A 27,378-nucleotide genomic window follows, 5' to 3' on the forward strand; every position below is an offset into this window, starting at 1 on the left:
TGATTGTAGACTGAGCTGGACACACAAGCCCAGGGCCAAGCCCTGAGGCCAGGATGGAGAGAATCCCAGGCCCAGCCGGCTCCAGGAGGCTGCTGGGGAGTTTCCTGTCCCTCTGTGGCCAAGTCACTCACCCAAGCCCCAGGGAAGGGGAAGAGGCACAATCCTGCATTTCCTCTTCACCAAAGACTCCCTTAACTGGGCCACCAACACACACACACACAGGACACCAGCCCCAGGGCATAGGGACTGGTTCCTCACACACCGGAGGACTGCAGACCTCCCCTGCCCACTGCTCACAGCAGCTCCCAGTGCAAGAGCCTGTTCACTCACTCAAAAGGCTCTGGTGGCCCCAGCGACCTTCTGAGCAGGGAGAGCTCAACACCTCCACATTCAAGGGTGCAGGCATGGGCAGGAAGGAGAAGGAAGGCAGGGGAAGTAAGGGGGCAGAGAGGGCAAGATATTGCCCCCGTAGAAATAGGAAGGGGAATCCCTCCCTCTTTCCAGCTTTCTATTTCCTCGCCTTAAAATCAAACACAGGAGATCTTAACAATGGTTGCTTTACTGCTGGCTGCTCAGCGCTGGGCACGTCACAGGCTTTAGCTCATTTCCTCCTCCTAACTATCGTATGGGGAAAGAGGACCCCAGCAACAGAGTGGTGAATCAACTTGGGCAGGATCACACAGCTAGTCAGTAGAAGAGTCAGCATGCTCTTCTGAATCCAGAGACAAAACTCTTTCCTGTTCCTCTCTCCCATGTCTCAGGGTCCAGGACAATCCTGGCTTCTACCTGTCATAAGCATTATCTGTCAATAAATTCACTGAACGATGATGGTGACTAGAAATCCTAACTGAACGGTGCTTGGTCCAGCACCATAGTGGATACTCTGAAGTGCCATCCAGATTCCCCTTGAAGACTGAAGGGTGAAGATGGGCACAGTGGCCACACCTGTAATCCCAGCAGCTCGGGAGGCTGAGTCAGGAGGATCACGAGTTCAAAGCCAGCCTCAGCAATGGCAAGGCACTTAGCAACTCAGTGAGACACTATTTCTAAATAAAATACAAAATAGGGCTGGAGATATGGCTCAGTGGTTGGGTGCCCCTGAGTTCAATCCTCAGGACCAAAAAAAAAAAAAAAAGATTGATTTCTCCCACCCCAGCTTCTCAGAGAACTGTCAGCTGTCCATCCTCGCTAATACGCTCTTGGCTCAAGAAAGCTGTCCAGACCTAGTCTTGCTCTTTTTTATTTGAGGATCACCTGCATCAGTGCTAAGGGTGTGACCCCCCAGCTCCGTCACCCCAACTTGGGACATCTTTGAAGGTCATCTCCACTGCAGAGCGCCCCCTGTGGTTGGACAGGCCTTTGTGGAGATCTCATGACTGCCCAGGGTCTCCCTCTACCCTATTCTGCTTCCTTCCCTCCCCCTCAGGTGTTGGTGCCGAGAATGTTCCCCATGAACATCGTGCCCACTAATCTTCATCTCAGAGTCTACTTCCAGAGGAACTCGCCCACGACAGGACTGAGAACTACTGGACTTCACTATCTGCAGCTCACTCCAAAGTACCTAAGTGGGCAGCAGGAGGAAAGAGGAGCAATCCAGGCAGAGAAACCAGCATGAACACAGCCCTTCAGCAGGAGGGACTGGAAAAAATTAACAAAAGACCCAAGTGACCACACAAGGGGAAAAAGCCCAGGCCCAGGAGGAGAATGCTAGAAAATGACACTGGACAGGAGGGTGGAGCCAGGTAACGGAAGGCCACTCTCTAACTGGGTGATTTTGGAGAAGTCACCTTCTAAATGAGCTCTCTGACCTCACTGAGCTCACCTGTAAAGTAGCAATAAAATGGTATCTCTCTTATAAGGTTGTTAAGAGGACTGAAGGAGTCAATATTTGTAAATCACTTAAAATAGCCATCACATAGTAGATGCCATCGATGTCTGGAGACAGTATTAAAAGATAATCTGAAGTAGAAGGAGAAGACGTAGAGGAATTTGAATGCAAATAGGGTGGGTGCTCAGGGATGGCAGACAGGGTGGGTGGGTGCATGGTTGGGTGGACGGCCGGGTGAACATGGGTGAGTGGGTGGAAGTATAATGGATTGTTGGATGGAAACATGGTGAAGGAGGTGGGTGACTGGCTGATGGCAAGGTGGCTGGGTGAGGGGGTAGGAGGGGTGCTATTTCAGTGGATGGAAGTGCAATGGGGATGAATGGGAGTAGTTGGGTGACTGCAGGTGGTTGGGTGAATCAATCCGTGGTTGGATGTTAGGCTGCGTGGCTCAGAGCAACTGAGTGAATGTGGGTGACAGGTGGGTGAGGGACAGATACAGGGCTGCACGGAGGTCTGGGCAGTTGCATGGGTGGTTGGGCGGATAAATGGGTGGAGAATTGAATTGTTGGATGAGTAAAAGGATAGACAGTTGGATGGATGGGGGAGGGTGGATGAGTAAAGGGTTGCCTGGTGGTGGTTCAGGTGAAGGTTAGAGAGGTCCAGTGGCTGGAGGTAGTTGGGTGGATGGAAGGGTTAGATAGACAGACGGGTTGCTCAGGTGGGTGTTAAAGAAGGTACAATGAATGAAGGGCTTGAATGAATGTCCGGATGGTTGACTGTCAGCATGGGTACATGATGGTTGAGTGGGGATATGGTGGGTATTAGAAAGGTTGGGTGAATGTAAGAGTTAAACCAGCCAGGGTGTGGGTGATTGCAGAAGCTTGGGGGATATATGAGAGTATGGATGGGCTGGACAGGATGGATAGATGGTTGATGGGACAGAAGACCGATAGCAGCTACTAGAACCCCTTCAATTAACCTCATAAAGGTCATGAAGGAACCCCTTATGGTAAAGAAGCAGAAACAGGCTTGGAGACCGCCTGCTAGGCTGGCCTGCTCCAGGACCCATCCCAACAGGCCCGTCCCATGTGGCCCCAGCCAGGCCTACCTGGAGGCGGCGATCTCGGCCTTCTGGCGCGCGATGGCGGCGGCGCGCTGGGCACCCTCCACACTGTGCTCCACCTTCTGGCGGACCTTGTTGCTCTTGAGCGGCAGCACGCGGCGCTTGGTGCCCTTGACCAGCACGTTGTGGCGGTACTTGCCCTCCTCGCGGTGGCCGTCGGGCAGCGTGGTGCAGCCGTAGCCGTGGCGCAGGTTGTCCAGCCACTCGCCCTCGTAGCGCAGGCCACTGGAGCGCTCGCTCACGCCGAAGCCCGAGCGCTTGTCATTCTTCCACTCGCCCATGTACGTCTCGGTGGTGGTGGCGTCGATGTCCGCCTCAAAAGGCGCGGCGTCGTCGGTGCCCTCGGCGCCCTCGCCCAGGCTGGCCGTGGAGGCTGCGTCGCTGGCCCCGGAGCTCAGGTCGCTCTTCAGGAAGCTGACGCGACTGCGCTGGCTGCCCAGGGACGTGCGTGACTCAGTGCGCCGCAGCTTGCCCAGCAGGGCGCCCCTCTGGAAGAGGCCACCACGGGGCGCGCGCGCCGCCTCGCCACTGGCCAGCAGGCTGAGCGCGAAGCCACCGCGGGGGATGGCCGGCGAGGGCAGCGTCGGGCCATCGGAGGCTGGTGAGGTGGGCGAGTCCGGGGCCACTGTGCCATTGCTGTGCTCGCTGCGCAGAGATGACAGCGACGTGCGCAGCGGCGAGCGCACCACCACGGCCATCCCGTAGGGCACGCTCTGGCGCACCCCATAGCCATGGCGCATGCCGTTGGTAAACTGGCCTTGGTAAGTCCCTGTGGGCGAGGAGAGCTCACATCAGTAGGTGACACAACGCGCCCCGCGCGTGCACAGTGTCTGGGTGTGCAAGGACCAGGACTGGGCAAGGCGGGTGGCTCTGAATGGGGAGCTTGGCCATCTGAGGGGCAATCAGTGCAAGTTACTGAATGTGAGGTTGTAAGTGGGCCAGCAAGAGGGTCTGCCCAATGGTGTATTTCTGATGGCGGGAGCATGGCAAGTTCACAGACGTGCAAGATGGGCAAGTTGTGTGGGTCAGGGTGTCATTGTGTTAAGTTGTGTGTGCAATTGAGGCCCTGAGAGTGGGTGAGATTCTAGGAGTGTGCATTCACGCAGAGGGAACAAGCCAGAAGGAATTTGCAGGGTGATGTGAATATTTCCGTTGGCGGGAACATGCTAAGGTCACAAGTTTCCAAGACAGGGGGAGGTGTGTGGGACGTTTAAGCAGGCAGGTGAGGCTCTGATGATGTGAATTTGAATGAGTGTGCACAAATTTTTGATCACACACTGGAGAATGTGGAAGAGCACTGATGTGCAGAACAGTGGATTTGTGTGGTAGCATGACTGCATTTGTGGGAGTGTGCAAGGCAGTGTGCACACAGAGTGAGATCATGTGAGTGAGACGATGGGATATGACATAAGGCTAGGAGAGCATGGGAGGTCTTCAGGCAAGGAAAGGCAGAGTCAAATGAGAGGGCAAGACCATTGGAGGACAAAAAGCACTGAGTTGAGGCCAGGCACCGTGGCTCACGCCTGTAATCCCAGTGGCTCAGGAGGCTGAGGCGGGAGGAACATGAGTTCAAAGCCAGCCCCAGCAAGAGCAAGGTGCTAAGCAACTCAGTGAGATCCTGTCTCTAATAAAAATACAAAATTGGGCTGGGGATGTGGCTCAGTGGTTGAGTGCCCCTGAGTTCAATCCCTGGTACAAAAAAAAAATTAATAAAAGCGCCAAGTTGGGGTGACTAATCAAGTCTTCTTGGTAACAAGGTAAATGCACATGCACAGCCAACCTAGCACTAAGGTCATGTGCATATTCAAGGTCATGAAAAATAGGACAGTTTAGTAGTATGAATGTTAGAAAGTATAATATTTTGAATATGCATTTGTGCAAGATTAAGTGTGCAAGAGACTTTTGTGGATTTGGGTGCCCTGGCATACACCAGTAATCCCAGTGACTTGGGAGGCCGAGGCAGGAGGTTTGTAAATTCAAAGACCAGCTTCAGCAACTTAGCAAGACCCTCAGCAATTTAGATCCTGTCTCAGAAACCAAAAATAGAAAGCAGCAGGGGAGGGGGCTGGGGACATGGCTCAGTGGTAAATGCCCCTAGGTTAAATCCCCAGTATCAAAAAAAAAGTACTTTTGTGGGACCGCGTGTTAGTGTTTTCTACTTTATAAGATCATGTGTGTGGAGCAGTGTGTTCACAGTGGGGTCCTATGGAGGTGACGTTAAGGACATGTATGAGGTTCTGAGTGTACAAGGCCATCTGAGGGTCACAGCACAAAGCAATGTGAGGTTGGAGGCTGAGAGTGTGCAGCTGTGGGCACCAGTGAAACTGAGACCGTGGAGGACCATCTGAGCAGGACAGCAACGTGTCCACAGAGACGTCAGCAGACACAGCCCTGCGTGGACAGAGTGCATGAGCTAGGGGCCACCAGGAACGGGACAGTGAGGTTAGTTGGGGGCTGCTCAAGTCTTCCATGAGCAGAGGCAACAGAGAGAGGAGCACAGGCTCCAAGCACTGCCTCTGCCCTCTCTAGCTGTGTGACCCTGGGCAACTGACTGCAACTCTCTGTGCCTCAGCTTCCTTGTCTGTCAGAGATAAGAATTACCTCTTACTTAAGCGTTGCTTAAGGTTTAAATGAGTTAATACCTCTGAAAAACTAAAAGAAGACTGATTCTGCAAAGCTGGACTAGTGTCGGCGGTCATCTGAGCTGTAGAGACAAGCTGACACAAAGTGGCCAAAGTGACTTCATACTGCACCCCCATCCTATTGTGAGGTTCTCCCCAAAGGTCCATCCCCAACCGTGTCCCTCCTCCCTGGATGCCATATATGTCCTGCTGAGCCCCCCAAACATATTCCTGACCCCTTTCCCACCCCTCTGCCTCTCCAGATGTCAGCCCGCAGGGGGATGACCCCTAGATGTTGCACAGCTGCCTCCAGCTCATCACCATCGACACACAAGGCCTGTGCCATGTGCTGTCTTCGTCTCCCACAGTGGCACTGGTACCCAGACCGTCTCCATTTAAAACCCACAGTCTGCCTGCCCCCGCACCACTTGCCCCGCTCCCTGGTCCACATTTATCTTTCCCCACAGTATTTACTGATGTACCATAGGATTTGTTTATTACCTTCTTTGTTTTTCTTCCCCAGCTAGACTGGAAGCTTGGTGAAGGCAGGGTCTTTTCTGCTCTGTGCTCTGGGTACCACCAGAACCTGGAACAGTGCCTGAAACCTAGAGGCGCCCCCTTGACCGGCTGACCTGTCTACAAACTCCATCAGGCCGCGTGACCTCGGGCAGCACCTTCCTTTCCCTAGGCCTCATTGCCCCACCAGTTGAGTGGGCTTCCACCTGAGACGCTGGGCTGCTGGGCACGGGGCCCCCCTGACTTTGGAGGTGTCCAGGGCCCTCTCACTGCCTGCTCCTCCTAGAACAGGCTGCTGCTGTTGAGGGCCCCTCTGCTTCCTGTGAGGCAGGTCCCCTGGTTTGGCTCAATTTTAGGACAAGCTGGTGGTCTGAGACGTTATGCAACTTAACCAAGGAGGCAGGATCCAAACTCAAGTCTACCTTCCACAGAGGCTCACGGTTGGAGCCCGTGGCTGTTAATCTGGGTGCCCATTTGAAGCACCAGGAAACTTTTAGAAAACCAACTGATCCCGGGGCTTCACCACCGAAAATCCATCTTTAATCTGATGGGAAGATCCTTAGGGTTCCCAGCTCCTCTGCCTCCCCTCCCCTCCCACCACAGAAAACCACGGCCATGGTCATGGACTCTCAGCCCCACCCAGGCCAAAGAGAAATTGAGAGACACAGAGAGGACAGCATGGATGGGATCTCAAGACGGAGGTGTAAATATGACCTCTGTTTCTTAGATGGATGTGCAGAGAGGTTGTGTGACTTACCCCAGGTCACACAGCAAGAAAGCAAAAGTGGGATTTGAACTCAGGTCTAACTCAGGCTGAGGAAGAGGGAAACTTAAGGCCCAGCGAGGATGAAGGGCCAGCTCAAGATGACCCAGTCAAGGTGCCAGAGCCCGCGCTCACCTGCCTGCCTGACTCTGCCCATCCCGCTGCTGCTCAGAAGGAAGAAGAAGAAAAGGGAAGGGGACGTGAAGGTGGCAGCAGAGGAGGGGACCTGGGGAGGACGGAGGCAGCGCTCGCTGGGTTGGAGGTTTGTGCAATCAGATCAACCAACCTCCTGGGAGGGTGTGGGGTGGGCTGACGTAGCCCCTTTAAGCCCAGGAAAACCTGAGGTTGCAGCAGAGGGCCACTTGGCCACCAGGGGAGGAGGAACAGCAGGCTCTATCAGGAAACCTGGGAGCAAGTGGCAGGAGGCACCGACACCCAGGGGAGGCTGAGAGCAGAGCCTTGGGAAGGGAAAGAAGCCAAGTGCAGGGCTGCCTCCCGAAGCCTCTGTCTAAGACAGTTCTCCCTGGGGACAGGGGAACACATGGGAAGGGGGAGAGAAGAGAGAACCTGTCCACAGTCTCCTCCCACAGCTGCTGGGTGGCCCCTCACTTGGTCTTGTTGTCCCTTCAGGGCATCCCGGTGTCCTCAAAAGAAGGACCAAGATCCCTAGCAGCTCACACAGCCTGGTACACCTCTCCTTTCTGGTCCTGAGCTGTTCTCTGGCCTTAATGACTTCCAAGCCTCAGGGCCTTTGCACACGATTTCTGCTTTTCTTGGCGCACTCTTCTCCGTCTTCCCCTTGCCGACTTTGATTGACAGTTCAAGCTTCAATTTAAACTTGACTCCATCCAGGAAGATTTCTCAAACCCCTCCCCCAAGTTCTGCCAGAAATGGCCACATGCTGTCATGTCACCTTATTAGCACTTTCCAGGTGCTGCTGAATCATGATTATGATTCTGAATTCATTGTAAGGCTTTCCTTCCTGTCTTTGGCTTCCAAGAGGGAGGCTTCTTTCTGTCATGGCCCCAGCATCTAGCATGGTTCCCAAGGCCAAGGAAGCCCTCAGAAAGAGTCTGATGATGGTTGCAACTGTCTTTTCTCCGGGTGACACCTTTGTCATCTCTTCTCCCTCATGACTCAGCTCAGCAGTGGAAGGCAGTGGCTTCCAGGGGGGTCAGCAGTAGATCCAGCATGGTAGGTTCAGTCCTGTCCCCGAGACGGGGCTCTTGAACACGGCCTCCCTGCAGGGACTTTTCCGGTATATTACAGAACACTGTGCATTTGAGCCTGAACCCTCACCTCGAATGCTCCTGGGTGACGATATGTGCATCCTTGCATCTGACAGGCATTTGCTATGGACCAGGCATTCCGTAGGCCAGGTACTGGGGAGACCACGGTGAACGGAATGGACGTGGTCTCTGCTCCCAAGGGGTCTGGAATCTAGTGCTGGAGACTGAAGTTAGCCCATCGCACACGCTCGCACACACCTGACCGCCACACAGTGGTCCAGATGCGAGGTGGCATGGGGTAGGGAGAGGTGGCCGACTGCAGATGAAACGAACTAACTGCACGGGAGGCAGCTGGCGCCCAGGAAGTGCTCCCTGAAGGCTAGGTTTTGTTTCTTTTTCTTTTTCATTTTTATTTTGGAGCTGGGGAGGAGCCCAGGGCCCTGTGCCTGCCAGGTGAGTGTGCTCCGCGGAGCCGCACCCCCAGCCCCCCAAGGCTGACTTTTTGGCAGGTCAGAGTCTTTGCTCAGAAAAACTGGCCCAGAAAGAATTAACTGTAAAGATGAAAAGAAGCCAAGAGGACAGGGGACTCGGAGGGAGAGGAGGTGACCAGTCCAACTTGCCACCTCGGCGTGGGGCTTGTGGGAAATCACTCGGTGCCCAGGAGGCCTGAGTTATTCTGCGGCCTCGACTCAGGGAGAGGCTTCAGAGCTTCTGCCCTTGGTGGGAAGAAAACGTTTAACTCTGTCCATCTGCCTCCATATCCCCAAACGCAGCGTCGTTTCTGGAAGCCACGTCTATCAACGAGATCCTCTTCCTGGCCAGAAATGGTAATCTAACTGATCTGGAGATAGGAGGGTTTTAAAGCACAGCCTTGCTTCGAATTTGGTTGGTGTCCTCCAGGGGTCCATTGTGACTAAAGGCGTGGTCCCCCCCCCCCGTGGGACCCTGTTGGGACAGAATGGAAACTTTGAGGGGTAGAGGTCTAAGGTCATCGGGGACATGCCCCTAGGAAGGGACTCTGGGACCCCAGTCTGACTTCTACTTGGCAATGTAAGCTCTTACACACACACACACACACACACACACACCTCTGTCCTGCCTTGATGTGGTACTCTCTGCTGTCCTCCCTAAAGGCCAAATCAATGCCCTCCGTCTGCCTGATCTTGGACTTTGAGCCTCTAAAACTGCAAGCTAAATAAACCTTTTTTTTCCTTGTAAGTAGCCTGTCAAGGATTTTGTTATAGTGCTGAAAAGCTGACTAATGGGACCAGGATGTAGCTCAGTGGTAGAGAACCTGCCCAGAAAGCAGAAGGTCTGGGTTCCATCCCTAGCACTCCAAAAAAGTGCCAATTAACACAAGCGCCTCGATGATTCTATTGTGCAGCCTGGATTGAGAGCGGTGAAACCTCTCCTCTGGCCTCCAGTTAACCAGCCTGCTCCATTCCTGTTCTAAATTGTGCCAGGGATTCCCTTCACACACGGATGCTCCCGCGGGTAGACCAGGTGAAATACTGACTTCATATCTCTCAAGAAAAATCTCAATAATTATTTATTGATGATACATAGAAATGGTAGTATTTTGGATAACGGTCTCAATAACATGTATCATTCAAATTAATGTCCACTTTAAATGTGACTACTAGAAAAATGTAAATTACACACAGAACTCACGTTAGGTTTCTGTTGAAAAGTTCTGGTTTCAATCATTTGGAGTTGGAGTCCCCAGTTACCTGCATCATTTTAATTTTAGAAATGGAAAAACAGATGTCAGAATTTAAAGGACCTTCTCCTGATGACATGGTGTGGCCGTCGTAGGCCACCACAGGCAAGCGTCCCTGACCAGCGCTTGCCCCACTGAAAATTGGAGAATCTCCCTTCCAAATTAAAGATTGGTACATTCCCAGCCAAACTTCGTCTCCAAGCAGGTGTGGTCGGGTCAGAGACCCAGGGGAAGGCCGGAAGACCTAGAACCCACCAGGGACAGGGAGGAGACCCAGGGACAGACCTGGGACTCTGCTTCCTGCTGCAGAATGGCCACGGAACACCCCCATCTGGCCAGGGACACCTTCCTATCTGTAGGACACTGCCTGAGCTTGGATGGTCACTGTCCCAGGGAGATGGCCAGAGCTGGAGAGGAGGGCACTAGGACAAGCTCCTTCCAGGGTCCCCACGGCTCTGGAGTCCTCACCTGGCTGTCTGGTGCCTCCGTGAGCTGTTCCAGGTCACCTTCCAGCCTCATGCCCACACCCTGACTGCCCCCCCTCAGCGCTACCTCCTGGGAGGCCGTGTCCCTTCTTGGCTTCCCCTCGTCTCCCCTTTGTGTCTCCTCTGTGCTTTTTGACAGCCAGCCCTGATCCTTCTCCAGGGTCCTCCCACGCAGCACCAGAAGTTAGCACAAGACCTTAGGACAACCCACGGAAGGATCATCAACAGATACAGACGGGGTTCAAGATGGAGCCTGGCAGAGGTAAGCACCAGAGAGCCCAGGGGACCCCAAGGTCAGCTCAGGCATGGACGTTGTCGTGAGATGCGTGCCCATGCCAGAAACCCCATCTAGATGTTTCCGTGTGCAGGGGCCCATGTAGTCTCTGCTCTGACCCATCTTTATAAAGATCATGGACCCAGCCTCCCAGAGAAGCCACTCAGGTTTCACCTATCCTTGGGGACAGCAAGAGTGATGGAAACAGTGCAGGCTTTGGAAACAGAGAGACCTGCTCAGTAGCCTGTTGATTGGTCCATGATCCTTGATCTCTTCCCCACCCCCTACCCCCACCCCTTCTAGTCCCAGCCACATCCGGTCCCTCTGGTTGACTATAGCAGTCCTCCCTGGTCCCCACCTCAGATGACCTACTGCTGCTGTTGGCTGCCAGCGTCGTCTTTTTAAGATGCAGATCTCAACAGGTACCTTCTCTTAAGCTCCTGTGATGGCCTCCCCACGCCCTGCCTTGGGCCAGGATCCCTAGAGAATCCTCAGATTCTGAGCCTGGGGGCGGGGGGGGGGGCATGTCCTGGGAAGAACACGCATCAGGAAGGAAAAGGGGTCCCGGGTCTGCAGCAGAAGGTGGTGGACATGACCACAGAGGCCGCCACTGATCCTGTGGGGTCTTGGGAGCTGGTGCGGCCCTCAGCATCGTCCAATCAGAGCAAGGGGGCCAGGCAGCTGCCCTGGACGGGAAGCACCGCCCAGCTGGGCGCCACCACAGGCTCCTGGCAGTTGGGGGAATGAGGGCCCCTCCTGAGGGGTGCTCAAGGGCATCCCCAGCATCATAAGGATGAAGTCCAAAAGGCTCAGTGTGGCCCGCACAGCCTCAGGAGCTGGGCTGTGCCCACGTTCCCAGCCTCCTGGTCCCTCCCCCCGAGCAGTCTCTGCGCTGACCTTTCCTGGAACACAATGTGCTCTGATCCCACCACGAAGCCCTTGCACTGGCTGGTCCTCTGCCTGCCACAGCAGGGTGTCCCTGGCACCCCTTAACCCCTGCTCATCCTGCAGCTCTCAGCTCAAACATGGCGCCACTTCCTGGCTCTTCTACCTTCCCTTTCAATGACACGTCACATTTGTGATGAAGTCACTCCTAGCTGCACGGCCCCGCTGCTTGAATCCATGCTCCTGCACACCAGGGCCAAACTGAGAAGGTTGCTCACCCTAAATTTGGGTGAGAAGGGCATTTCATATTAGCACGCTCTTCGGTGCATGCTGGCAACCAGCTCTTCAGGAAAAACAAACCAACCTTGGTTTGTAGCGTGAGCCAATTTCCACCGAGAGAATGCTCCACCCCGGCTGGTCCAGATGCTGAGGGTGGAACGGCCAGTATGAAAAACTCATGAAAATTCAACAGTGGGTTTTCATGAGCCAACAGGAGATGGCCCCGGTACCCGGTTTTTAGTCTGGACTCTTATGTTCCTGATTTGTGAATGTGCTACACAGTCATGTCACCCCGACTCTGGGAGATGGGATACTCTCTCAGTCCCAAGCACACAGCTGGAGTGGAGCTTGGAGACCAAAGAGTCCATAGTAACAAGTAATCGGTCACATGGGCCACCTCTTCCCTACCCTGTGTCCACAACAGACATTGCTGATCAATCATGATGTTGAATCCTAACATGGCCTGGCAGTCTCCCCTCACCACATCTCCAGGTAGCCACAGCCAACAGGTCAGTGCTGCATATGAGAGAAAATTCACTTTCCTTGAAGGGTAAGTATGGTCCAGCCCCCTCCTAATGCAGAGGAGAACTTTAAGCTCAGAGAGGTAGAGGGACTTGCCCAAGGTCACACAGCAAGGCTGTAGCTCAGCTGGGACTAGGGAACAGATTTCTTGCCTCACTTCCTCTTTCCATCCAGCTCTACCTTAAAAAACTGAATGTCCCGGAGTAGAGTGGAACAAGGAGGGAGGACTATTTGGGATTCTGGGCCTAGATTCTGGGAAACTCCCCCAAACTCTTCTTTTGTGTTTTGAGGGCTTCTTATCATGTCTGTGTACAGGCACTGTTTCTGTGTTGGGGAGGGAGCACTTTTTAAAAACCACAAAAGTCACATACGTTCATTGCAAAAAATTTCAAACAGATGAGAATATGAAACAAAAGACCTCCACGGTATCTCCCCAGGGGTAGCCACTGCAGAACTCGGGTCCCTCCAGGCCTTCTACTCATCAGGGTAGAGATATAACAAGGAAGCTGAAAGGACAGCCGGCCATAGCTCTGCCACTCACCATCCCCGTCCCTGAGAACTAGCACATAGTAGGTACTCAATTAACAGTCCTCCAACAGCTTCTGTTCACTTAAAGTGCCTCGGATTCCTTCCTGCCTCTGCCCTACTCATCGCAGTGCTCAGAGCTGATTTAAGGCGCCCTGCGGTGAGTGTTTGACTCGGTTTCCTTGTAACAATCCCAGCCCTCGCTCTCTGGCTCGCCTTCAAGGCTGGCACCAAGTCCCTTCCCATGGCTTCCAAATGCTGCTGTCCATCAAAGCTCCGCAGTGTCTGGTTCCCTGGGATCACTGACTGACAACCCAAAGCAGAGGGGCTGGCAGCGTTTGTGACAGCAGACTTGGGTTGCAGCGGGTGGATGACAAGTCCCCTTAGCCTGCAGGCTCCGCCACCCCCACACCATGAGGCTGCTGCCCCGATGACACCCCACAGCTCACACAAGAAACAGAGGATTAACCGGGCGGCCTCGCTGACAGCCGGGGGCCGAGGCCTGTGGGAGCCCCTTTGCCAGGTCCTGGGTCAGCGAGGCCAGCCTGAGGGCCTGGAAACCAGAACTGACTGGGTATGGGGGAGGCAAAGGGGTCAAGGGGAGAGCGTGGAGGTTCAGAAGGAGGCCCCCGGCCCACGCGCAGGCCCCCCGCACCCACGGTGTTCAATGCCAACCCCAGGACTTCCCTCCTCAAACCCGCACCCCCATCTCAGAGCATCGCCGTTCTTCTGTGTTTAGGCAAAAACCTGAAACCATCCTTGACTCCTCCTTCCCTTCTCCTCCTGTCCAACCAGTCGGCAAAATCTATCAGCTCCTCCTTCAAAACTCCACTGCTCACCACGGTGGCTGCCACAAGGTGGGGGTCCCAACCACCATGGTCTCTCGTCTGGATTATTCGCATTTAATGCAGTAGAGTCTCAACACTGACCCAGACAGTGTCTTCTCCACCCGGAGCTAAAGGAATCCCATGAGACCAGTCAGGCCCTGTCACCTGTGCAGTCCCCATCTTCCTCAGAGTAAAAGCCAAATTCCTACAATGGCCCACACAGCCTTGCGCCAAACACCCATCCCTTCCTGGCAGGGCATTATCTAGATAATGGTGCTTCCCCTGTGAATCCCATCCAGGGTACACACTGCCCATTTGTCCTGTTACCAAGATGTCACATTTGGTCCCATGGTTAAGAAGGTATTCTCTCAGGATTCCAGCTTAATTAAAAATAAAAGTAGGAAGAACATGGCACCGGCCAAATGGGGTTTTCAGCAGGCCGAGCTCACCCCTGGCCCGGGCGTGGCGCCCTCCACATGCCCTGCAGCCCAGGTTGGCCCTTAAAGACTTGAACACCTGCAGCACAAGGTGCTCCCGACAAGCCAGCAGGGAAAATGCTGGAGGCCCTGCTGCCCTGGGTTGCTCTGTGGACTCTGCAGGGCGCACCTCTGGGCCGGTCATCTCTCCAGGCCACCCTGAAGTGGGAGCACAAGTTGCACAGGAGCCAGGAGGGCCACACCTCATTGCCCACCTGCTCTGTGGCTGGGCTTGGGGAGGGATAGGAGGGAACAGGGACAGCCCTCTGGTCCAGGGCAGGGAGCAAACCTGCCCCCCTCACCCTTCACTCTCAGCCAGGGCCCCAGAAAATGAGACCACATTCCTCCCAAGGGTGTGGCGGGCAAGGGCTAGTCCTGGGAACAGCTGCTGGAGGCACGGGATTAGTGGGCCCTGGAAACAAGCAGGCTGCGTGAATCCCAAAGGCCTGCCTTGGACAGGGCGCTCGGCAGAGCTGTGGTCAGCTGGACACACGAGCCACAGGAACAAGGCCACAGAGAGGAAGAGCTGTGTCCGCTCCTGTCTTGCTGAGGGGCCCCTCTGCTCCCCTGGGGCCTGTAGATACAGCCAAGAAGCTACCAAGACAGCAACTCAGCGGGCTGTCACCCTGATCCCTGGCTGTGAGCTGGGACATGAGATTTTCAAGATGAGGTTAAATTATGCTGATTCTACATTCGAAATGGAATCATGCCTGGCGTGGGCTCCATGGGCACTGGCTGGACACGGCGCAGAACCATGCAGAACCTTGTCTTGGCCTGTTAGCTGCTCCAAAGGCAAAGCTAGTTTTTGTGCTCAAATTTTGTTCCAAAGACAAAGACAAGGTGTGGCTCAGGACATTCTGAGTTAATTCATCCTTAGGGATGTTGAAGGACATAGAGGAAGGAAACATATGTTTTGGCATTTTCTCTGTAACAAGCATTATGCTAAGTGCTTTGCATGTATTATCTCAAGTCAATGTCTCAATCATATCTGATGGAAAGTTCAATACTATTGTGAGAAAAAGGATGTGGAAGTGCAGAGACGAGGCCCCAAGTGCTTAAGTACCATGTTTCTCCCTTTAATAACGATGGATTCTCTTAGGACCTGTATACTTCATTTTTAATAATAATCAAGAAATTCTAACTTAAAAATACTCCTTAGAAATCTGAAAAAACAAAAATCAATCCCCCACACACATTAGAACTAAGTAATTAATTGGGCAAGATAAAAGGCTTCAAAGTCAATATTCAAAAATAATTGTATTTCTATACACTAGCAAAGAATGATTGGGAAAAAATCAAATTTAAGAAAAAAAATCATAAAAAATAAAATACCTAGGCATAAAATTAGCAACGACGTGCAAGTCATTGAAAACTCCAAAGCATTGCTGAGTGAAATTTAAGAAGATCTAAATAAATAATGATGCATACCATGTTCATGGACTGGAAGACTCACTGCTTCTAAGATGTCCATTCTCTCAAGCTGACCTATAGATCCAAAGGTACTGTAATCAAAACCCCAGCTGGCTTTCTTTCTTAAAAAAGAAACTGGCAAATCTGGTTTTATAATGTATATGGAGATGGAAGTGACCTAGGATAAGAGAATGTTGATTAGGAAGAACAGAGTCAGAGGATTCATTTATTTGACCTCAAGACTCACTATAAATCTAGGGTAATGGGAGCAGAGTGAAATGGGCACAAAGGTAGACAAATAGATCAATAGAAAAGATATTCCTGTGGGGAGAAAATAAGTAACTGTGGAAGTTAAGTTTGTTCAAGTTCAACTCTGCAAGGAACACCTATCAAAGGCTCAGAAAATGTGACACCAGGTACTACTCAGTCCCCTCTCCTGGCACGTTCACTAAGTTCCTATGTTCAGAGTCCACAGAGCTAAAATGAGCTTAAGTCATTAACTCTGGCCAAGAGAAAGTAAACTGGGTTTTGGACCCAGTTGTAAGAGATAAACATAAAGATCTCATGTTTTCTGTGCATAATAATAACAACAAAGCTCTAACACAGGCCACGCTCTGTTCCAAGAGCTTTATGTATATCAGAGCACTATTATTATTATTATTATTATTATTATTATTATTATTATTAATTCTGTTTCCCAATGTTGCTGATGTGTGCAGACACAGAATTACAATGTGCAATACATTACAGCAGTATTGCAACTACAAAAGTTTGAAAGCCATTAGTAGTAGATGAGAGGATTTTAAGAAGCCTAAATAATATAAAGCTTATAAGAGTCTTAGCACAGAGTCTGGTGCATAATAAAGACTCAAAAAAATGGTAGTTTCAGTTGTTAACTAAGGTCAAGGTGAGCTTGGGTGCCTAGGACCTGGCACTTGGTTTAATGCTCTGAAATTCTTGAAATTCTTTAATGATTTTGAAGAAGAGTCCATATTTTCACTTGTGCTGGGTCCCACGCATTATGTATCCTATCCTGACTATTTTGTATTATTGTGTATCATTTATTAAAACATTTGTAATATGAATTATTTAATTATTACTAGTTATTATCAAGTTCCTCTCTGCCTCTTATTAATCAGAAGACCTTGAATGAGCATAACATACATGATCTGTGTCTGTTTCCTCATATGTAAAATAGGGGTAGAAACAATATTTCTCCATAAGATTACTGTGAAGATTTAAATAATATGACCAGTTAGGTGCCAAGAACAGTACCTAGTGCACAGTAAGCACTTCAAAAATATTAACTACTGTCAGGTGTGATGGCTACGCATGTAATCCCAGAGACTCTGGGGGTTGAGGCAGAAGGATCACAAGTTCAAAGCTAGCCTCAACAACATAGTGACCCCTAAGCAACTTAGTGAGACCCTGTCTTGAAAAGAAAATTAAGAAAAAACAGGATGGGCATGTGGCACAGTGGTAAAGTGCCCCTGGGTTCAATCCCTGGTACCCAAAGAAAAAAAGTTCATCATTATTATTATTATTATTATTATTATTAGCTTTATTTTAAAAAGTCAGTCTTGGGCTTGGTTTTTCCACAGCACATTTTTTAAATGTTTATTTAGTTGTAGATAAACACACAGTATCTTTATTTATATTTATGTGCCTCACACATACGAGGCAAGCACTTTACCACTACAGCCCCAGCCTCATCCACAGCACATTTTGGTTATTGGACTAAGCAGTGGTTGTGGAATTTATCTGAGCATGGGGTTACTTTAAGAAACCAACAACTATCTGCAAAGATATCTCCCAGAAAAACACAGATAACACAGATAGTTGATGCACATATGAACACATCTTGACTGCAGCTTTGGGACATCTCTGGACATCCTGAGGCCAAGGCAGAGGCCCCAGGTCAAGACCACTGGGAAGCAAGGATCGGAGCAGCCTCCAGGGCTGGAGTGTGTGACCGTGGGGGTGGGACAGTCAGGCAGCGACTGCACACTGAGACTCTAGGGCAGGGGTATGTGTGTGTGGCTTTAAGTCAGCAGCTATTTTTAGCTTTGCTTTATATGGCCAGGGGAGGAATGAGGGCCATGGGAGGGGGAGGGGTGCCAAGTGGCCTGCAGCAGGGTTTGGGAGGCTGGAGCCCATGTTCCTTCCCCACCTCGGGCTTCCCATGCCAGAGCTGAAGAGCTTAACCTGCAACCAAAGCAATGGCTGGAGGAGACGGAGGCTCCACAGAGGTAGGATGGCAGGGGCTTCATAGAGGCCAATCAAGACTTTGGAACAAACCTTTTGACCATGACCTACAGAAAGAACTGAATTTTACACCACACACACACACACACACACACACCAAACATTTCAGGAAATAATACTTTATCTTATTTTCTGTGACATACAGAAATTTCATAATTTCTATTCTATTCTTTCATTTTGAAAAGCTTAGGTCCTGACCCCTAAATCAGTTTCACCTCCTGCCTCTTCAGTCTGGCAAGCTGCTGTTTCCCCGGGTTTTGAGCAGGCACTGACCTGTAGTAGTGCTGACTGCAAGGGAAGGTGGGGAGCCGGGAACCCTTCTCAGTGCTGGGGATGAGATGCCCAGTCAAAGCTCAGCACGGTGGTGCATTCCTGCAATCCCAGCAACTCGGGAGGCCAAGGCAGGAGGCCAGCCTCAGCAACTTAGGGAGGCTCTAAGCAACTTAGTGAGACCCTGTCTCAAAATTTTAAAAAATAAAAATAAAAAGGGCTGGAATGTGGCTCAGTGGTGAAGTCCCTCTGGTCAATACCCGGTACCAAAAATAAATAATAAATAAATAAGGTCATTTGGCTTTATCTCCTGGCTGAGCAGCAGTCTCTTGGCTTTGATGGACCCCTCCTTCCACCTGGGGTTGTCAGACTTGCTCCCACACATACTTCAGGGCTCGGCTTGCCGCCTACTCCAGGAAGCCTCCTTGGATGGCTAAGTCAGGCAGTTCCCCACTCGGGGACTCTTAGTGCCCTGTCTGCCCCTGCGTCTCGTGCCCAGCACTGCGCTTCAGCACCATGTCTCATTAGGTCCTGGGTGAAGGCAGAGCCTGTCTACGTAGGTCACTTGTACACCTCCCAGTGTAGACTAGAGCTGGCTTCCTAGTAATTATGCAGTATATATTAATTGAATAAATGAACAACTAGTAGTAATAAGCATAACTAGCATTTACTGAGTGTTCTCCATCATTTCATCTCTTGAGAAATCTCATGAGCGGTTAGGACAGGTCCACCTTACGCCTGAGGAAATGAGGGCTGAAAGAGACGGAGAAACCCAGAGGCAGCCAATGACCCCGGGCTGCCCGACTCCCAACTGATCCTGACCACGGGATCTCATTTGTCCACATTCCCCTCAGCGCTCCCCAGGACAGGGCAGAGGGCAGGTCCTTAACAAACCCTCAGGGGACCGATGACAGGTTGATTAAAGAGATTTTCCGAAGCAGTGGCCACGTCTAATTTTGGGCAGTTACACCTCGTGTGCGGCTTGGGAGAGAGAATCTGTGAGGTTTCCAGGGACCCTGCCTGTGCAGCCATGTCATTCCAGAGAAGTCTGGGCCCCTGACAAACCAGAGTGGCAGGTCTCCAGTTACAGCCTCCAGAGCTCCTGGGCACACCTGGGACAATACCAGGTCTGCAAAGCCTGGGAGAGCTGGCCCACGCCCACAGTCCCAACTAGCACTCCTCCCTGGACCCCCACGCTCAGGGCTCCTTCCCCACCACCCCAGAGTTCTTGCTGTGCCTCAAACATGCCATGCCCAGACTTGCCCCAGGTGACCTTTGCATGGCAGTAGCCTCTGATGGAGGCTGCCTCCTCTCTAGCCTCCCCATTCTGCTTCTGAGGCCACCTTGTCCCAAAACACTCACTCTCTTCCCTCTGCTACATTTTTTTTGTGTGTGTGTGCCCCTAGTAACTTCTGGAAATCACACAGGTGGTTGTTTTCTGGCTTATTTCCGTCTGCTCCACTAGACTGGGCTCCTGGAGGACCCTAGAACTTGCTGTGGGGCAGAGCCTGGCACAGAGCAGAGCCCAGCGACACAGAGAGCACAAGGGAACGAATGGAGGGGTTTCTTTCTGCCATTTAAACATTTTGGACGATCAGCCTACTGTTTCTCACGCTCATCTCGACCCAGCAACGCATGTCCCTGGGACTCACACCCAGATCCATACTCTTACTCTCTCCTTGGTTTGGAGAGAGCAAAGAGGGACAGGAGGGGACACTGGGCGCATGCCTACAATGCACCTTTGCATAAGTGACAGACACCTAGCGAGCGCTCAAGAATTTTCTCCATTTTGCAGCTAGAGACACTGAGGCTGGCCTTCTGCTGTGTCCTCAAAGCCAAGCACAGCCCCTGGCGGACACAGCAGGTGAGCTGAGTTGCCCTTAGTTGAGGAGAGTCAGCAAATGGTTCAAGGTCACCCACTAGCAAGTGGTGGAGCCAGAATCTGTCCTTAGCCTTGTCCAGTTCCAGCCAGGGTTTTAAAGCTGCCAGATGTGCACACCCACAAAGACCCCCAATGTCGTCTCCCATTAACATGCAGAATCCTTCCCGGGGTGTTCCTCACGGGTCCTCGCTCAGACAAACCCACCCTCAGCCTAGGCTGCGCTCAGAGTGCCCACAGGCCTCGGCTTGAGCCTTGCAGCCACCCCTCCAGCACCCCCCTAGCTCCCAGAATGCCCACTTCCTGTCTTCTGTCATCAAGCGGGTGCACTGGTGACAAATATAATTTCCTGCAAATGCCTTCTGGTGCCGATGTGATTGTTTTCTAATTAGCCGCAGTTTTGAGCTGCGCAGCAGCTGGGAAGACCACACAGAGGACACAGGTCGTAGGTACGGGACCAGAAGGACCATCACCAGCAGGCACCAAGGAACTTGTGCTATTAGAAGTCATAACAATAGGCAAAACCCAGGATGCTGTGCAGCACTTCCATGTAACTTTAATATGTCCCAAAATATTGTTCTTTGATTTTTTTCCCCAAATAACTAATATGTAAAACTGCTCTCAGCCCACACGCTACACCAAATAGGCAGTGGGCCAGCTTGGCATGGGATCTATAGTCTGTGAGCCCCTGGTTTAAACCAATACTTTTTCTTTTCCTCTTTTTTTTTGAGACGTGGTCTTACTATGTTGCCAGGAATAGACTCAAACTCCTTGACTCAAGCACTCTGCCTGCCTCAGTCTCTCCAGGAGCTGGGACATAGGCAGGTGCCTTTGCACCCATAAAGCAATACTTTAAAAACCTTAACGTGTTTAAAATTTGCCTGGTGAGCTTGTTAAACCAGCTTTCTCCACCCTTGCTCAGACATTCTGGTTCAGAAGATCTGAAAGGAGCCCTGAACGGGCATCTGCACCTGGGGGACAGGTGATACCGATGCTGCCTGTCCACTGACCACAGTTTCAGCAGTACTGATGTTCTAAAGAACCCCTTGTTATGAATGAGGAAACTGAGGCTCAGATAAGTGATAGGTTTCAGGTCACATCCAGCAGATGAGGTAATGATATCTGCCCTGCCACTTCCGGGGGCTGTTTTGCCACAGAGGACTCTATTTTCTGAACCCACTATTCGTCTCATGCTCCTGAGCCTTGATACAAACTCCTCTCTCTGCTGGGATGGTCCCCAACTGCCACTCCACAGTCACTCCTTTCCCATCACGCTGCAGTCAGGGAGTCACATACTCTAAAGTGTCCCCTGCCCTCCTCAAACCTAACTGTTCTGTTCTGCCACAGCTCTCTGTGGTGTTGGTGTATGATTGTTTTTGAAGCCAGACACTGTATCTTGTTCTCATATCCAATCCTTTGCACTAATACCTGGCAAATAGGAAGTACGCCAGGAACATGCATTGAATGAAAAAAAAAAAAAACACATGGAGGCTGAGGCAGGAGGATTGCACATTTAAAACCAGCCTCAGCAACTGAGAGAGACCTTTAGCAACTTAGCAAGACCCTGTCTCAAAATAAAAAGGACTAGGGATGTAGTTCATTGGTATAGCACTCCTGGGTTCAATTCCCAGCACTAAAAAGGAAGGAAGGAAGGAAGGAAGGAAGGAAGGAAGGAAGGAAGGAAGGAAGGAAGGAAGGAAGGAAGGAAGGAAAGAAGGAAGAAGGAAAGAATGGGTGAGTGTGTGGGTGGATGATAGATAGATGGGTGGGTGGCTGGGTGGCTAAGTGGATGTGCAGGGGGCTCGGTGAGTGAATGAATAAAGACACACATCTCATAATCTATTACTTGAAAATAATTTTCATGGCAAAGTTGAGACCAGACCCCAATTCTGCTAGAACCTAAGCTACAGTCTATTCCATAATTGCTTATAGACCTAGCATGCCAAGAGCAGTACTTGCATTTTAGTGATTGTGTGTTAAGTGTATATTTATATGATAGGCCTTGTATCTGCCAGTCTTCACAATAATTCTTTATTGTCCCCACCTTTACTAATAAGGAAATGGATGCTCAGAGAGGTACAGCAGCTTGCCCAAGGCCACACAGCAAATCCCATCCTACCGACCTGATTCAGTGCCAAGTGCCCTCACCCTTCTCACCCTCCTCCAGTGTTCCTTACCCTCTGTCCCAACCCCAGCTCTGCAAGCCCCAGGGTGGGCTCACCTCCATCTGCATAGGTCTCAGTGCCGTAGCCATCCTGCAGGCCATTGTTCCAAGTGCCCTCGTACTTGGCACCGCTGCTGGTGCTCTGCCGGGTTCCGTAGCGCCCCTTGAAGCCATGTGTCCACTCACCCTTGTAGAGCCAGCGCCCCTTGGTCTCTATGCCCAGCCCATGCCGCTTGCCCTGGCTCCAGTATCCCTCGAAGGTATTTCCACTGGGCCAGGTGTAGACGCCCGCCACTTCGAAGCCAAAGTTCCAGGAGCCTGAGTATTCGCCCTGGCCCTTGGGGCCAGTGCACAGTCCGTGCCCGTGGGCCTTCCCCCCCTCCCAGCCCCCACAGTACGCCCCGCCATCATCAAAGTCGAAGCGGCCCCCGCTCATCTCATCCTCGCCCCCAGCACCCTCCCCGTCCTCCAGCTTGGGTGCAGGGGGTGACACTCTCTAGGCACCCTCAGGGCTGGGCCCCCAGACTCACCACCATGCCCCAGGAGGGGGGAAGCAAGACGCCAGCAGAGGCTGAAAGAGCCCAAGAGCCAGGTCAGCACTGGGGACACTGGGCAGTGCCATGCCTGGGAGCCTCCTCAGTCAGCCCCAGGAAGGAAGGCTGCCTCTGGCAGAGGAAACAGGAAGGAAAGACTCCAAGTCCCCACAAAACGTCCCAAGTCTGGCTTCCATGAAATCCAAGGAAAAACGGTGAGATCCCTTTAAGAAGCACAGGGAAAGGGGTGGGGGCAGAAGGGACCCACTGATTCAAAGAGGGGCAATCCCCTGGGTGGCAGCCCCAGCCGAGGCCGCTGGCCCCCTTCTCCTCCACCCGGTGGGTGTGCGGGCTGCGATGGTCCCGCCGCGCTGCCCCGCCCCTTCTCCAGCCCTGCCCTCCCCCGGGACAGAAAGGTCAGTGTTGCCCTAACAAGGCCATTGGATCTCAGAAGCTGCTCCCAAAATAACCCCCTGGCCAGCCCGGCCTCCTTCTAAGCTGGAGGGAGGGGTGTTTCAAACCGAGCTGGTGCCTGCAGACCCAGGTGGTGGCCGCAGGGCTGAGGAAGGCAGCTGAGAACTAAGAGTAGAAGCCAGGCCCCTTGGTGTCCTGTGTCCCCAGGGGTAAGAGCTCCCTCCACCCTGTCCCAGCAGGGAGCGGAGACGAGGACCTGCCAATGCCGGGCCCTGGGACACTTCAACTTCTCCAGAGCTCAGAGGTTCGCCAGCCTCGCCACCACCCAACTCGTTTGCCCTAACAGGACCTGGGGCTGCAGCGCCACTGCCAACCCCATCCAGGAATCCGGTGACCTAAAGCCAAAGGAACGGGGACGGGATCACTTATGCTTTTGACAGCAAAGAGGAGCTCAGAAGGAGAGGTGGGGTTCTGGTGACAGACGGCGGATTCAGCAACTCTGAGTCCAGGGCTGCAGCCCACACCCAACCCCCTGCCGCTTGGGAGCGGGGAGAGCCGGGGGCAACCCCCAGCCCAGCGGTCTCTAGCTAGAAGGGCAAGCCCCGCCCTGCGGGAAGCCCCGCCCCTCTCCGCTCAGTCGCTGGGGTGGGGTTTGTGTTGGGACGAAGTCCCCTCCGAAACCAAAGGATGGTGACTTTTACAAAGTTTCCCTTTCCAAGCTCTCTTTTGCTCTAGTGTCCTCGGAGCCTGTGGGGCCACACTTCGGAAAGCTCTTGGGGCAGGGTCAAGAGCCCAGGGCCTGGGTGGCTTCCCAGCTCTCAGGCTCCCACCAAACTCCAGAAAAAAGAACGAATGCATTTCCGTGTCTAGAAGCTAAGGCTGGGGTTAGTGGTGGTGAACTCCACTGGAGTCCAGGGTTAACGGGAGGGGACAGTCGTCCTGGGAAGGATAAGAGCTGGGGGGGGGGTGGTAGAAAGCACCAAAAACAGCGAAGGGACTGGAAAGCATTAAATTATTATCTGACTTCAAACATATCTGACAGATTTCCAAATCCCATGATGACTCACGCCACATAAAGTCACTGCAGAGTCGTCCTGTTTCAGAAATGGGTAGGAAATGTTCTCTCCTTCCCACCCAGCTGATGGGCCACCCTCATGACTGGGCTCCTCCATGTACCAGTGCAGACCTTAAAAAGTCCCTTTGGTGTTCACATATCATCACCAGGTAGAGACACCAGCTTCCCTCATAGCAAATGGCAGTGGATAAAAACTGTCACCTGGGCAGGTGGACAGACAGCCTGCTCCTAGGACACATGCTGCCTCCTAGTAGCTCTGCTTTCTCCACTTGAGGGTTTGAGAACCACAGGTTTCTTTTCAGCTCTGCTATCAAGGGAAGATGAATGAATGGGCGTGTCAAATTGAAAGGATGTGTTGCAAGTTCCACGCCCCCTGTCATTAAGTGCAGGGCAACAACACACTGTGATGCTGTTGTAAGGTGATGTGCGCCTGGCAAGGTGTTCCATCACACACACGAAGCCACTTTTCATGCCCAGTAGACCCCTGTGATGGATCTCCCCAGTGGGAGCACATAAAAGAATCACCTGAAGAACTTCAAACCAGATTCCAGAGTTCACCCTAGACCTAAGGAATTAGTCCCTCCTAGGAGAGGACTTGGGTAATTGTATTCTTTTTAAAGCTCCCTAGATAAATCTGACCCTCATCTGTGGTTAAAAACAAATGGCAAAACGATACATTCATGACTCCTACAGGCTGCAGAGGGTAGGTAGTTTTGGAGTTAGATATATATTCCAATCCATACTCCTGAGCTGTATGGCTGAAACAATTGCTCACTTTCTGTAAGCCATAATTCCTTCATGTGTAGAAGCACCTACCTCAAAAGATCATTGGTAACAAGGTTAATTGTATCTATCTTATGTGGCTAAGTGAAGATCACATGAGTTGTCATTATAAAAAGACAGGATAGCCTGGTGTGGTGCACACACCTACAATCCCAGCGGCTCTGGAGGCTGAAGCAGGAGGACCACAAATTCAAAGCCAACCTCATCAATGGCGAGGTGCTAAGTAATTCAGTGAGACCCTGAGTTAGCGAGATCCTAAGCAACTTAGCAAGACCCTGACTCAAAATACAAACTAGAAAGGGCTAGGGGGCCGTGCACAGTGGCACACGCCTGTAATCCCAGAAGCTCGGGATGCTGAGACAGGAGGATGGCGAATTCAAAGCCAGCCTCAGCAAAGGCGAGGCACTAAGTAACTCAGTGAGACCATGTCTCTAAATACAAAAAGGGCTAGGGGGCTGGGGCTGTAACTCAGTGGTAGAGCACCTGCCTTGCACATGTAGGCACTGGGTTGGATCCTCAGCACCACATAAAAATAAATAAAGATATTGTGTCCATCTACAATTAAAAAGTATATTTTTAAAAAGGGTTGGGGATGTGACTCAGTGGTTAAGCAACAGAAAGTTCAATTCCTGGTGTCAAAAAAAAAAAAAAAGTCTTAGGATGCACTAGATACCTAAGAAATGTGCACCTAATAAAAATAGCTAGCAAACAATAGCCATTACTCTGTTATTCTCATAACAAATTCCTTTTCAGACCATCATGTTTAATAAAATAGTTGCCAAAGAGGGACGATTTAATTTTTTTTTTTTTTGTACTGGGGATGGAACCCCAGCGTGCTTTGCTGCTGAGCTACATCCTCAGCCCTTTTTATCTTTTATTTTAAGACAGGGTCTCACTAAGGTGCTGATCAAAGAGGAACTAAACATTAAACACCTAGATTTTAAAGCATTCTCCTCCCACTACATGTTCACTCCACATTACCCTGTGGTTTCTTGTTTTTTTAAACTGCTAGTCACTAGTAAAGGGACACTTTGACTTTGCAAAAGTGTAGGTAAAATTCAGATCGCCAAATTTGGGACTGGCTGTTACCTGACAGAGGTTTCCAGCCAGGTCATCAAGTTTTGGTCCTTCCCTTCAATCCTGTGCATTTCAGGGAAGAGGGACCCCTTGTGGCCATACGTGTGTTACACAGATTTTCCTTAGGAAAGCACTTCACACTAAACGGAATTTACTAAACTTAAATGAATTGTCAACTGTTTTTAAAGGCAGCGTTCACACTCTTTCTTCCTCCCCATCCTTTGTTCTTTCCCTAGCTCTGGTTTGCTCAGAGGCAGTCATCTCCTTCCGGTTTCCTCCTCTACTTCTCAAGCTGGGCTGTTTCCCAAGGGGCCTGTGAGGAGGGGAGGGCAATTCCAGAGCAGGAAGGGGGATTGAGTTTGGAGACACTGAGGGCCCAGCCAAGGGAGCCTCCCTTCCCATGAACCTTTCCTGGCTGGGTCAGCAGCGCTTCCCACAAGTGAAGCCAGAATTAGACAGGCAGTCAGTGTAGATAGGTAAATCGAGTCAGGTCAGGTCAAGGAGGCCAATTTTGAGTGAGTCTGGGAAGTTGGAGACTGTCCCCTGAGGGATCTTATCAAGAACCTGCCCCTGCACCACCCTGTTGCCAAGGTAACCAGTCCCAGGAATTTCCCCTCCCAACAGGGAGCTGTATGGTTGTTACAGTGTCCCGGTCTACTCCACCCTGCCCTTCCCCCTTCAGCCCACCTATTTCCCACCTTTTGGCCACACCACTGAGCATTCCTGGGCCTAGTCATGTACACAGGAAGGAGAAAGATAAGGGGGGAAAGGCAGGAGAACAAAGGAAGACTAGAACACATAAAAAGGGCAGAACATCTTGCCTTTTGGGATACCATGATACCAGCTATGGCCCCCTTCTCCCTCGAAGGAGAAGTCTATGTTACCCCTTTTTAAATAAACCTGCCTCATATGCTTGCCTCCGCGTGCTTCTCTAATGTTCAAACTTCAACATGCGGGAAAGCAGGACTCACCGACAACTGGCGGTATCACAAGCTGCCTCCTCTCCCCAATCAAGAGAGCCTTCAATTAAGGATTCTCTTTCCAAAAACATACAAGAACACCTCCTGTGGGGTGGAGTTGGCCCACCTACGCCTGCACACAGTAGGTAATCCCCAATGGCTGAGGACTCTCTTCTCAAAAAGCTTTTTCAGTTGATTTTTAGGGTCTTTCCACTTGGTTTGCTCTGTCCTCCCCTTTCCCTTATCTCTGTACCTTGGGAATGTTCTGGAGCTCAGCTGTTTTCTGTTTGTTTTATTGGTGCGTTGTAATTGTTTGTAATAGTTAGGTTTGTTCTGACATAATCATACATGCCTTGAACTTGATTTACTCCATTTCCGTTCTCAGTGTCTCCCTTTCCCTCCATTCCTCCCTCTTCCTATTTCCCTTCTCTTTACTGGTCTACCTTGTACCTCATTTATATATTTTTAATTGGTGC

The 27,378-nt window shown here is 51.5% G+C and overlaps 1 protein-coding gene across 1 annotated transcript in view; it reads right to left on the reverse strand.

Annotated features, from left to right (window-relative positions):
• The window catches only part of Jph2 (junctophilin 2), a 59,923-nt gene extending 36,944 nt beyond the window's left edge, over positions 1–22,979 (reverse strand). Inside the window, exons 1-2 of the mRNA XM_046433866.2 lie at positions 22,119–22,979; positions 2,937–3,720 (exon numbers count right to left, since the gene is read on the reverse strand). Of these exons, the coding sequence (XP_046289822.1) occupies positions 2,937–3,720; positions 22,119–22,497 (1,163 nt within the window). The 5' untranslated portion in view covers positions 22,498–22,979. The remainder of the gene's footprint in view (positions 1–2,936; positions 3,721–22,118) is intronic.
• Between the last annotated feature and the right edge of the window lie 4,399 nt (positions 22,980–27,378).

Source organism: Marmota monax, unplaced genomic scaffold (genome assembly GCF_021218885.2).
Source record: "Marmota monax isolate L192 unplaced genomic scaffold, Marmota_monax_Labrador192_F-V1.1 WCK01_AAM20220418_F8-fsc00014, whole genome shotgun sequence".
NCBI classification, from domain to species: domain Eukaryota; kingdom Metazoa; phylum Chordata; class Mammalia; order Rodentia; family Sciuridae; genus Marmota; species Marmota monax.